General features: G+C 36.4%; 2 protein-coding genes across 2 annotated transcripts in view; one reads left to right on the top strand and one right to left on the bottom strand.

Annotated features, from left to right (window-relative positions):
* Nucleotides 1-1,478: 1,478 nt before the first annotated feature.
* Nucleotides 1,479-7,396, bottom strand: LOC139961159 (large ribosomal subunit protein eL20-like). Its single transcript, XM_071960112.1, has 5 exons — nucleotides 7,264-7,396; nucleotides 5,510-5,689; nucleotides 4,433-4,562; nucleotides 3,364-3,473; nucleotides 1,479-1,670 (listed from the first exon to the last, which is right to left on the bottom strand). Exons 1-5 carry the CDS (start codon nucleotides 7,279-7,281, stop codon nucleotides 1,578-1,580), a joined length of 531 nt encoding a protein of 176 aa, XP_071816213.1. The 5' UTR covers nucleotides 7,282-7,396; the 3' UTR covers nucleotides 1,479-1,577.
* Nucleotides 7,397-7,621: 225 nt separating this feature from the next.
* Nucleotides 7,622-13,349, top strand: part of LOC139961155 (exportin-T-like) — a 57,035-nt gene continuing 51,307 nt past the window's right edge. The window contains exons 1-3 of the mRNA XM_071960103.1: nucleotides 7,622-7,796; nucleotides 9,083-9,177; nucleotides 10,674-10,813. Of these exons, the coding sequence (XP_071816204.1) occupies nucleotides 9,112-9,177; nucleotides 10,674-10,813 (206 nt within the window). The 5' untranslated portion in view covers nucleotides 7,622-7,796; nucleotides 9,083-9,111. The remainder of the gene's footprint in view (nucleotides 7,797-9,082; nucleotides 9,178-10,673; nucleotides 10,814-13,349) is intronic.

Here is a 13,349-nt window from a genome sequence, read left to right as displayed (position 1 = left end):
GCCCCATACCCCCCCCCACACACACACCCACAAAAAGCCATTCAAACTGTGTTTACAGGCCTGATCATATGCTTAATAGATTTAAAAGAGTATTAATTATAATTAAAAGAGAATCATAAGCTGGATTTTACATTTTAAGCGCCAATAAATTGGCTTCCCAAAGAGAGACATTGGCATATGGGTATTGACATGATAGTGTCAATAATCCTCAGAACTGAACTACACTTGGGGCTTACATGATGGTATTGCATGAGAATGACAGCTCAGCAAAGTTGACTACCAGTCTACCATTATAATTTATTTACCAAATGTGTGACTAATGTATTCCACTCCTTCATAGAAAACTACATGAAAACTGTACTTAGTAAATGGTATTCAATGATTCAAGCAATTCACCTTCCAACAGGCTGGAGAGAGATAAAGGGAGGGGGGGGGGGGTATCTGAGGGGGATATGGCCAAAGGGCTGGGGTATATAAGGGGACCTGGGAGTGTCTTCAGTTTCATAATATACTGAAGGTGAAATGAAGATTTCAATAATGGGGCTGTGTGTTGTATTTCCGGTCAGTGCTCTATACAGGGAGTTTTTGAAATTCACAAAACAACTGCTTCTTCTCGATCAAGTGTTGGATGCTGTGAGGCCGATGAGTCTTGTGAAACCAAAGATGTCTTTTGAAAACCAACCATCAGCTTTAGCTTACATGGCAGAGTTCTTTGCAAAGTACAACTTCCTGAACAGCTGAGAAAAATCTTGTTCTGTTAGGGAGATATCCTAGTTTAAATGTTGTGTTTGGGTAGCGGTCATTTTGTATATCTGTAATGTCATACAGCTTTTAGGATCTCAAAACACCTTGTACTTACTCTTTGCTTTTCTTTTCAAATTTTCAAGGTAGAATTCTAACAATGTTAGCATTGAACCCAATGTCATTATTAGGTCATTTTAAGGGCTTCCAATATCTCTGATTCACCATTTTCAAACCCCATCTCCATTACAGAGTATAAACGTAATAAACATAGAAAACAATAGCAAAATGAAGCACATGTGGCTCAGTGATGTCATCATTAGACTTGATCAAGTCTTCAGCTTTGTGGGTCAAGGATCATTAAATATGTGATAGCTTCTAACAAAGGGATATATTCCTTAGCTGTTATTGGGAAGTTATCTCTATCAAACCGACCAATGATGATGGGTGAGTTTGTGTTTCCATTAGGTTGAGGCTTTAAGTCTTTAAACTTTGGAGGTATCCTGGTGTTTACCAGGTTATTCTCGACCAATAAAGTGGGATTTAAGGCTAAATTTTGGTATGAATTGTTACCTATTGGGAGTGGTCAAAACGGCCAGTTTAGGTGCGGTTACTATATTGACTGACAATACCAAAATTCTTTAGTCAGAAGAATTTGATTAATTATACAACAAATTAAATTATTTACGAATTTACAAGAGAAAGGAACAAAACCAAAAAGTATTACACAATGGAAATATCTTTTATGATCTTATTTTATTTATTCAAGCAACTCTACAGAAAGGGTGGAGTAACACTTCATCCCTAATCAAGCAATAACAACCAAACCAATGAGTTTAGTGGAAGTTGGTAACAGGTTTCCTTGTGGTGAACACAGGCCTGCCTCTCCTCTGGATGCGATGGGGCAGAGGGAACTTCAGCTTGCAATCCTGTAGTTGAGAAATAAAGAAAAATCATGTCAAAATTACCAATGGAAGTAAAACTACATGTGATTAACTCTTGACCCCAGACTTCTAAAACATAACCAGACAACTAACGATTTCAACCAAATACAAACTTCCTTTAACACTGACAGAATGACTTTGCATCATAGAGCCACACTAGCCACTACTATAATTATATGTGGATGATCTATTCCATAAAAACTGACAAATTATGAACAAATGTTTGCTCAGCATTCACCTTTATTAACTTTTGAGGTATGAATACTGTATCCTATGCATACACTGTGTAGATTTATTGTATTTATTTTTATTCTATCTAACACAAATAAATGTTATGATTAATTATTTATGTTTAAATGAAAAGTTTGTGATTTGTTTCATCATTCCTGGTGCAATCTTGGTGAAATAACCCAGCCTTGTTTATCTGGATAAATCAAATGTCCTCCAAATTGAGTGTGGTGCATCCAGATTTGGACAACTTTTAATGTATGGCTATGGCCCTCAAACATTTGTTACAGAAACTCCTTCTCCCATCAAGCTTCTAGCTTACTTTTGTCAAATGTTCAGAATGTGTCTCCCTTAATATGGGTTCATTGTAGCCACAGTGCATTATCTTCTTGGCTTTTCATGCAAATCTAAAAGGAATTCCTAAAGACTCTTTGTCGACTTGTTACGGAATGACCCAACAGTTCTTAGCTTCACAAGCAAGATAAATACTTCACATTACCACAAATAACAGTCCTTGTGTGTTTCTCATCCTAGGGTGCTTTAACTAAAGCAGGACTTTTAAAATTAAAATTAAAATAATTGTACATTTCCCTCCTACAACCTGCATTTTTGAATTTTAAGGTCACCTTAACAAAAAAGATTGAGGGTCACCAAGATTAATGCAAGGGATTTATTTGACTAGTAATTTCACTGGTTATTCATTAGGGATGCACCGGATATCCGGTCACTTTCCGGCCGGACAGGGAGCAATTATCCGGTTCCGGCCTGATATTTTTCAAAATCCGGCCGGATCTTTTTCAAAATCTGGCCTGAATTATTCCTTAAAAAGGTGTTGGTATTAACTTAAATCAATGTAAAGTATTTCCAAAAATTAATAAAAACATTCAAAGTAAGGACAAATTAGGTTTAACATTTAAAGTATGAGATTTGTGAAATGTAGCTTCCCGTTTTAAAACAAACTTCATAGGTAGTATGCAGTATTTTTCCAGCAAACAAATTAACATACTGTATCAAGCTTGTCAACAATTATATTGTAGTTATTTTATTAAAGAATGTAGATTACACCACTTCAAGTCATATTTAATCTCAAAAATGGGTCTTAATTTCACCTTCTTTATAATATGCGTATACCTCACCTAAGATTTGCTCCTTGTTTCATACTTCTACTTCTTATTAATGATTTTCTTTGTGTAATGAAAAAATCCGGTTCCGGCCGCATTTCATCCGGCCGGATTTCATGTACTATCCGGCAAAATCCGGTTCCGGCCGGATCCAAAAATTTGGATATGGTGCATCCCTATTATTCAGCATCCCTAACATCTGTGTGCAGTTTTGGTTTGACAAGAAATTTAATCCAAACAGACTACAGGATCATGGATTAAATCTTGACTTTGTGCAGAGGATTTGCTTACAGTTCTTCCTCTGATCAAATACAATCCAAACAACTCACATGGAACTGCTTGATGTGAGGCCTCCTGCACTTCTCATTGGTGATCGACTCTACACGGATGATCTGAATAGAGTGAGCTCTTGCACGATGACGGGCGCCCATGTCACGGTCTACGGGCACAGAGAATGAAGGTAAATGTCAATTTATGAGGAACTCAAATAGTAATTCACTCTCAACAACAACAATAATGCAAATTCAGGGCAAGACACTTGACACAACCTAATTTCCAGTAGTTACTACTCTCGTTCCGTGAAACACTTTTCTTGAAAATTCTGGCAGTGCAAAAGTATCATATACTGTATGGTTGACACACATATTTACAATGAATGATTCTATTAAACCCAAACACATTTTCTTTATTAACTTTTTATGAAAGGAACTGTTAGCGAACAACACGTGTGACCAACTCATCTAGGTCCAACCTGTTAGTCATGACCCTTCTTTGCAATTTACCATGAGGAGTGAAGACTAAACTTCCCGGTAGAAAATCTTACTTCATTTGCTGAACATCAGTTACAACATAACCGTAATACCTGAAGCTCCAAAATCTGAAAACATATTTTCTCATACTTGAGCAAGTTGCAGCTAAGGAAAGTGTAGCGGCATTTTTTGGGGTGTTTTTCCAGGTCTAGTTTCTTGGTGCATCTCTGCAATAATTACATTATTTAGTACGAATGCAGGATTCTGCGTCTGGGAAGCAATGTTATGGCCAGGCTCGCAAAATCTTCAAATTGCTTGCGTTCGGCGAACTAGGTCAGTGGAAACATAACGAAACACATTTTTGAATGAACATTTTTCATTCTTTCATTTTAAAAAACCACAACTTCTTCTGACAAGAACCCAAATTTCTCCCACTCCTACAGATCATTGAAATTGTCTGAAAATAAATCTATCATAACAATCAACCGCAAGGTACAGGCTTAACAACACTCCATTACGGAGATTTTCATGCTAAATATATCTACAATGATGCTTATCCAAAATTCTCGTGATTCGATTGGCTAATAGTCCCTATCTTTGTCTCTAGTCACATGACTGACTTGTAAATTGCATAGAAAAGAACTCTTACAGCACTGGGTAACAGCAGCAGCTGTAGTCAGGTCCCTGTACTCTCTGTACATGTTGTGTGTGCCACTTCTGGAATCATAACGCAACCAGATGCCAAAGTTCTTGATCTGCAAAGGTCTCTTCTCATATCGCTGTTAGAATAAATTCAATGCAATTCTTCATATTTAAATATGTCATATACTTTAATCTTTGGGTGTCAATCTGTAGGCATGATCATATATTCACCTTACTTTGTAAGTAGCAACTTAACCCCCTTTTATCCCACACTCCCCCTGTCCAATCCCCCCCCCCCCCAAATGCAAATGCTACCTTAAAGTAACCACACTGCAACTTGATGCATTATGTACAGCAATGTTCAGACCCAATTCATATATGATTTTACTAAAGAAAACACATTACAACTCAAAAACAGCTATTCATACTGAGAACAAATTATTTCTTCACATGGAATTCTTAGTCTCCCTGTTGCTTTACAGCACACATCCACTAGAGCCCCACTACTGCCAGTTAATTCTCTAGTATTCATAAGCTGTGTTGCAATTTCTGTTTACAAAACTTTATAGGAGGAGTATTTCCAGTATTTCATAATGAAGATACAAAACAAGCTTCATATCTGTGCATCAACTTCTTTAATTCTTGCATATGATGTTGCTATGAGATACACATATACAACTCCTTGACTAGACTGTCAGATTTTCAAATCTATGAAATCCACACTGTGCTAATAAACAGTCATTAGATAAAACTTACACACAGCTATAATAGAGTATTGCTAGAGCTTTTAGCTACTTTCTACTACCAGCCAGTTGCGCATGGTTCTTGTGTGACTGGCAATGAGTTTTATGCATGTTTCAAACCCTCCATGAAGTGAACATAACATCTAAGCAAAATATTCAGCTACCTCAAGTACATGGCAACCACCCTTACACTTTTATTTTGTCCTTCTATCTATTGCTAACTACTGTAATCTGTGCATTTGAACATGAAGACAGTTCAAGTCATGCATATGAAATATCTAAGACTTGCTTGGAGCAGCCTTCATACCTTCAATTGGTACCATGTTTATAGCTCAACTCACCCTCTGACAACAGACAATCTCTCCGTTAGTCTTCTTGATTTTCTTCAGTTTCTTGGCAAAATACCAAAATCGTGACTTTGCAACCACTTCATCATTGGCAAAAATCCTCATGCGATAGAGAGCAGGAGTTGGGACCTTCTCTGAGGGATAAGCCCTCCCAACCACGTTGTATTCTTTTAGCTGTAAAGATAAAAGAGAAAAGAATGACATCATCAAGTGCTGTTTCCTAATCTTGTGGGGCAACTTGACAGTGCCTTTATTGGGATATTTGATTGGCTTTAGCAAGTATCAAATATCAAAAGCTGTGTAAACCATTCTGTTTACAAGCCAAATTCTGATTAGACTCATTGCATTCTACTTGGACCACTCTCTAGCTGTGAAGTGTGGAAGAAATGTTGACCCAAATCCTCAATACACTGCAATTATGCATATTCAAATCACATTTGATAGTGTACCTTTGCGAAGTGCTTTGTTGTTTTTTGGTAAGAAATGTCCAAAAACAGTATGATTCAACAGTTACTTCAGATAAAAGCACAATTTATGCATGAATGAAACATCACTTACTCTGGACTTTCAAATAAAAATACAACTCTATTTCTATATCCATCAGATCAGTATTAGATCAACAACAATACAGTGAGAAAACCTAACACTTACATCTAATACACTGGCATACTACTGTAGGAACTAATGGTCTAACTTTAGAATACGTACCATATGAATGGGAAAGCTTACCTCGAATCGGCAGAATAAGGTTAGGGATTAGAAAGTAGGGTTAAGGGGTAGGGTTAGGGGTTAGGAATTAGGGTTAAGAAGTAGGCAATATGGTTAGGGGTTAGGGAGTAGGGTAAGGAAGTAGGGAATAGGGTTAGGGGTTAGGAAGTAGGGTCGATTGGTACGGATTCTAAATTAGTACCGAACTTATTATTTATAACTTTCAGCCTTCAATAACAACAAAAAATTATAAATAAATGTTAATCAGTTGCAAAAGAACCTAACAAATGATTTGATTTACTGTTTTCAAAGACGAAAATACAAGATACAAAATGTTTTGACCTTTGGGTTGTGGTTGATTCTTTGTTTTTCCCACATGGACCTTTCTCAGCCTGGATGCCTTTGTTATTTAATTTTTAAAATGCATCAATAGCCTAACTGTTGATAGTATCAGTACAGTACTTCCAACAATTACGACTGCACATTAAGGTGCAGCTTTTGGTTTTTTACTTCGTATCTGGTACCAGTGTGGGCACACTTCAATAGTTCTGTAATAAAATTGTAAAGCAAAACTTTACACTAGGCCTCAGCATACTGTAAATTAATGTCTGGATCACTTGCAACATGAAAATCTTCTCAGCCACATGTTAGAATTTGAAAGGTATGTTTCAATGTAGTATTATTTTCATTGGGGATATTGTGCATACGTTTCCAGCAAAAGCAGAGCGGTACACTACAACTGCACTGGATTAAAACTGTGTTGATACGCCTAGCCCAACTTTGGACAGTATCTATGTAGGCTACTACAATAGCCTAGCCTTTATACTTATCACATAGGCTAGGCCTAGTTAGGATATTACCAGGGAGTGAAGAATGTCATGCGGGTAAAAGGGAATTAAGGAAATATCATTCGAAATAAATATTTTCAGGGTAAAACTTTTCATATTTGGATATCTAAGTTTGTTTTGGACACACGGCACTAAGTTATATAGAACATTCTCTGCCTGGAATCGTTTTAATGCGACTAAAACGTCAGTTACCTGTCCACGAACTTTCATGGTTGCAGTCCACGGGGAAAGAGGACGAGCAATTGCACTTGCGCAGTTGGACAATACTTTTCTGCACAGCGATGCCAGTTAAGTTATTAGTCAAAAGTAAACTGTCTAAAATTGATAATATAAATTTTTCTTTAAAAGTTGTGTTTTCCAAAATCATATAGAATTTTAAATTATGTTATTTAAACACACATTTTAGTTTCTTTTCAGTTTATAAATAATACTATTTAAAAGTATGATGAATTGAAGATCTGGTTTGGCCAAGTTTTAACTAGTCTAACGTTTGACAACCCATGTGTTGCAACAATATGTCATCATGTTTTGGTATTACTAGTACTAATAGTAGTAGTAGTAGTAGCAACTGATAATGTGAAACTGTGCAAAGGAGGCTAGGCTAGAACTTAGACAGTGCTCGATTATCATAACCGTAAAAAGTACATTTATACAGAAAGTAACCCATGTGTGCTGTTCACCATTACCAAAATAAAGTTACTGCAGTGGAGATAGACAAATTTCAGGTTAGAACGAAATCTGACATTTTACAAGCTTTTCTACATCATCTAGTGCAAACTTAGTAAACTCTAGAACTAAGTTGATGAAGCAATACTTTAGTGTAGTGTTTTGATGTGAGGAACAGAATTGAACCAGGCTCATAATTTGTTTAGTGTAGTATGGTGGGCTCATAATTGACGCACATAAGGATTTGATCAATGATATCTATCAAGGAAAAATCCAAATCACTCAAGTGTATGCATTGATCACATGTGTAATTCCTCAGATATGTCATGATCGCATAATATTTACAAAGTGGCTATTCTTACGACTAGTCGTAACAATAATTTCCTATTACGCATGCGCAGTTGCTATTTTAACAACCAAGAGTACTATTTTTATGACTAGGAGTTACCATTATTTTCCGATTAGGGTAAGGGTTAGGGTTTAGGGTTAGGATTAACCCTACTACATGCGAAGTTGCTTTATTTACTTAACTGCGCATGAATTTGCCGATGTTGTAAGAATAGTTAATAAATAATTGTTACGACTAGTCGTAAGAATAGCCACAGCCTCATATTTATTGTTCTGTGCCTACGCAACATACAATTGAAAAGAATTTGACCACAAAATGTCTGCCACGTCAAATTCTTTCATACCCCGAAATTGACACATTTGTCAATAAGCTAACTGTAAGTATACATCCATTTACTCTCAATGCTGTTGCTATGCTCAAAGCTCAGACAGGTCAGGTCACAGAGAGTAGTGCCACTGGTATCATGTTGAGGTAATTTTGGTTTTGCCAAAAGATATATGTGCTAAACCTGGAGCAGGGTGTTAAAAGCTTTAAAGAAACCACAATGCCGTTTGAAGTCACAGTCATTTTGTCTTTGTTTTCTTTGTTGAGACAGTTTACCTCCTTTCAATTTAATATTAGCCAACCAGTTATCTTTTAAATTCAATTGATATTAATTCCTGTCAATATTTTGACAAATGAATGCTTTGGCTGTGCTACAGTAAACTCAATGAAGCGAAATATATCAATTGTTAGACTGCTATATAAGTAGCCTGCAGCTTCTTTTCTAATGAATATAAATTTTAATGACAGAAAATTAAACATTTTGGAAACATATGGCATACATCAGGGTTAGAAAAACATGTATTGCATTTATCTGTATTTCATGTTACTTTTATTGCAATATTAATTATTATTTACAGTACATCTTTCAATTTTGGTATATTCTGACGAGATATATCTGACCATAAATTCCAATTTGTTTTTATTTTGTATTTATTTTTACTATCATTGAAGGATAAATATCTGGTGCAGAGGACAGGAAGATGGAAATGGATGAGGTAGCTCTGCAAGGCTTGGGGCCATTTGCAACTACAGAATCCCAACGCAGGGTAAGGTCTTTATTATTGGCTACAATGTGTGTTGACGTGCTCTTTGCAATGTTGCCCATAATTTCGTTACCAGCATTCATTCAAAACCCTATACCAACAAATGGAAACCAGTTGTTTGTTCCTCGGACATGCATTGCTTGTCATAATTAATGTATGTGTAATACATCTTAGAATTGATTCTGAGAGAGAAGAATATATCGCTGGTCATGTGTGTTGGCAAAGTGACATTTCCAGCTGTATATGTTTATCTGTAGTGCATTGTCCCAAAGTCTGTCACATCAAAACATTGGCAAAGCCAACATTTACAGCAATGTCATAGTAGAAGTATATATATTAAGGCCTAGCCCATGATTATAGAAAAGAATCCTGATTCATTGTGACATCAGCCTGTAGAGGAAGCATCAAGTAATTACACCAGTTTGGAGGGGACATACTCCATTGTTTTGACTTGTTTAGGAGATTAAATGGCTCTATGAGTTGTGTACAATGTGGTCAAACTCTTTAGATCTACTGCATGTATTTAACCAGTTGCTCTTAAATATTCCAAATGCAGTGTGCTGATCACCCATGTCTTTGAAAACCTTCATTGATCTAGACAACAACTTTAAAACCTCCATAGCTGATATGATATGATAGCAGATATGCATATGTAGCATATAATAAGTTTAGGCTGAAGTGAAGAGAGAGTTCTAAAAACTGTTCATAAACTGCTTTTCTGCTGCAAGAAAGCCTGTGTAGGTAAATGTATTTAGAGAGCCTGTGTAATTTATGGTCAGCTTATGTACCTGTAGTTCAATAAGGGGTTAATCAACGGTCTAGCGTGTGTTACTCACAGGATTAATGCACGATCGGGGGATAATGCAAGCGATGCACGAGGGCGGAGCCCGAGTGCATCCAGCGATAGCATTAACACCCGGAGTGCATTAATCATGTGAGTAACGCACGCTAGACCGTTGATTAACCCCGTTCATTCATACACTACCATTTGTGTGGGGGAAAAATCATAAAACAAAACATTTTTGGTTACATATAACCAAAGATTTATTAAAGTGATGCCCCGTAATTTTACCGTGCGTTACTCACAGGATTAACCACGGTCAGCTGACCTGAATGGACCAATAGGATTTAGGAATCTTTACAAAGTATGAATGAACAGTAATGTACTTAAGATTTCAGAGTTAATTGATCCTTTTAATGTTGCATGTTTTCTTCTACTGACTTACTCATTATTAATACTTGATCCCCTTGATCTAAGAGAATCAATTGATGAACTGAAAATGAGAAGCTTTCTCTGTAAACCTGGAATGATTAAGTTCAAGACTGAAGGGTATTAACAGTTCAGTGGATCCATGTACAGATTTAAAGTACAGTACATTAAAACATATTTATAAACGTAACGGCCATGATAGGTAACTCAAGAGTTTAGGAATATGTATCTTTGTTATGAGCTAGACTTTGTGATGAATCATTTCTTTCATGTTTTCCCCTTCTCTCAGGCATTGGCGTACTTTGAAGAAATGAAACAGTCTGAAATTGGATGGCAACTCTGTGCTAATGCTATTCTTGCCAAGAAATATGATAATGATCATATTAAGTTCTTCTGTTTTCAAGTTGTAGAGCATTTCATCAAGGATAAGTGAGTAATTCTTCAATATTACAGTACCGTTCACATAAAATCGGCCGTGGCATCGTGTATCGTGACAAAATATGAGGAGACTCGAGGAGTCTATCGTGATATCGTTTCCATTACGCCTATAGCAAGTACCTAACGTGATATCGTGCGTCGCATCGTGGTCGTAATATCGTGATAATGTGTGCATCATTTCACTGGCACTGTCTACTATCGTAATGTTATCGTTATAGCGTGAATCACGTTGCAGAACGATCGATCGTTTCATCGTGATTTGAAAGAATTGGGGTAGGCTTCTTCCCGCAGTAGATGAAATCATCAATTAAACGCAATGTGCAATAGATTTATTGCAAATTCTGATCAAAAAGTTTGGTGTGTCACCAAAATTAAGTGTCAATCGACATACAAGTTTCATAATCGCAAAACTAGTACGATACGCCTAATGAACACACTGTAGGCCTACTCATCCAAACTCCTTCATACAAACCCCTTCTTGAAAAAAAATAGCGGTCGCAAAATATTTTCAGTTCGAACAAAACATTCGTTCTGAACTTCTTGTATGCAAGAATATCAGCCTAGGCTTTAATTGTACTAGCAAATCATCCCAAATGTTACGATAGGGTTAATATGCATTTGTAACGCTGAATATAGGCCTACAGTAGCTTTTTCACCGTCCGGGATGCATAGGGTGGCATACTTTAGTATGTTTGAACATTGTTTTCACGATCGAATTTTGCAAGATTTTCGAGAAAATTGTTTACTTGAAGAATGTTTTTCCGCACCATATGATATGCTCAAATAAGCAGTTTCTTTTGCATAGCATCAGTAATCGATATGATCCTGATGGCAACCCGTATTGACGCGCACATTAAAAATTATACAAAATTGGTCATAACTTCTGTTAGAAGCTTTTTTTTTATTTAAATGTCATAAAGTCATTTAATTGCTTTTGGCCGGACAGTTTTGTATGGTAGCAACCTTACTTTCTGAAAATACTAGACGGTCAAGTTGATCACGAACCTCGTAGAATTTACAAACCAGTCCAGACATGTTTAGTTTCACCAAATCCTTCATACCATGCAACAAAAGTATATTTTTTGAATATTTATGTGGTAATACTTGAATTTTTCATTTTGTTCAAACATGTGTTTAAGCATCATGTAACGTAGTTAAATACACATTCGCTCAAAATGCAATGATTAGGGGTAGACCCAGTATATTTTATGGGTTCCGGCGTGTCTACGTTCCGACAATTGTTTTTTACTCTGAAGTTCTTTTGACCAATATTTTTGACCAATATGTTTTCGGAGTTCGGACCAGATTTTTTTAAGACCCATAATTTTTTGGACCAAAATATTTTGATGACACAAATTGTGTTTACTCTAAAATATTTTATGACCAATTTTTTTTTTCGGACAAGCACTATTTGGGTCATAAAAAACTCTGGGCCCTTTTATTTTTTGTTTCGTAAATAAAAATTGGCGCGTCCGAAAAAAATTAGTCCCCCCAAACAAATCAGGTCAGAAAAATTGTGGGTCCAAAAAAGTTGATTCCACAAAAAAAAATTGGGTCCATATAAAATTGAGTCCCCCCCCAAAAAAAAAATTAGGCCGGAAAAAATTTGGGTCCAAAAAAAATGAGTCCCCCAAAAAAAATCGGGTCCGAAAAAATTGAGTCCCCCCTAATAAATAGTTAGTGAGACAAAATTTGGGTCTAACAAAATTGATTCCACAAAGAAAATTTGGGTCCAAAAAAATTGAGTCCCCCCAAAAAAAATAACTTAAGCTAGACAAAATTTGGGTAAAAAAAAATGAGTCCCCAAAAAAATTGGGTCCGAAAAAATTGAATCCCCCAAAAAATTAGTCAGACAGAATTTGGGTCTAACACAATTGAGCCCCCCCCCCCAGAAAAAAATTGGGTTCAAAAAATTAGAGTCCAAAAAAATTGTCGGAACTTAAAGAGACGTCGGAACATAGAGACGTCGGAACATAGGGTATGTCACCCTTCTTAATACATTGAGAAAATACTAGTCAAAAATATTTTCTGAAGAAAAACCGTACGATATATTTCACAAATATTGATGCTTAGATAAGTGCTTCCTCACAATCAACGAGCCGCCCGAAATTCACTCCGCTTACGTAAAACTTCTATATATATATATAACACATGGAAAAAACAAGTTTTTACACACATAATTCCCATTGACATTGTTTACGGAACATAAGTAGGTCAACGACATTCGAACTTGGCAACTTGCCCAAGTTCATTGCACCGTGGGAACGACACAACAAATTGTACATGATTGTACATTTTCCCGCCATCTGGACGCCCGAGTGTAACTTTTGATGTAATATGCAAATTATTAATGGTACTGTGCGGTTAAAACTTAACCTATTGTGACGTACAAATTTTGGGAAGTTGTTGTAGATGTTACTTTTGTATCAAATGTTAAGTACTGTATGGGCCAGGTCGATAACGCGGAAACGCGGAAACCGCGGAAACCGCGGAAATCGATAAACCGGGTTCAATATCAACGGTTTCC

Source organism: Apostichopus japonicus, chromosome 20, assembly GCF_037975245.1.
Source record: "Apostichopus japonicus isolate 1M-3 chromosome 20, ASM3797524v1, whole genome shotgun sequence".
Lineage (NCBI taxonomy): Eukaryota > Metazoa > Echinodermata > Holothuroidea > Aspidochirotida > Stichopodidae > Apostichopus > Apostichopus japonicus.
Note: the sequence above shows the minus strand (reverse complement) of the source record. Positions and strands in the feature narration are given on the sequence as shown.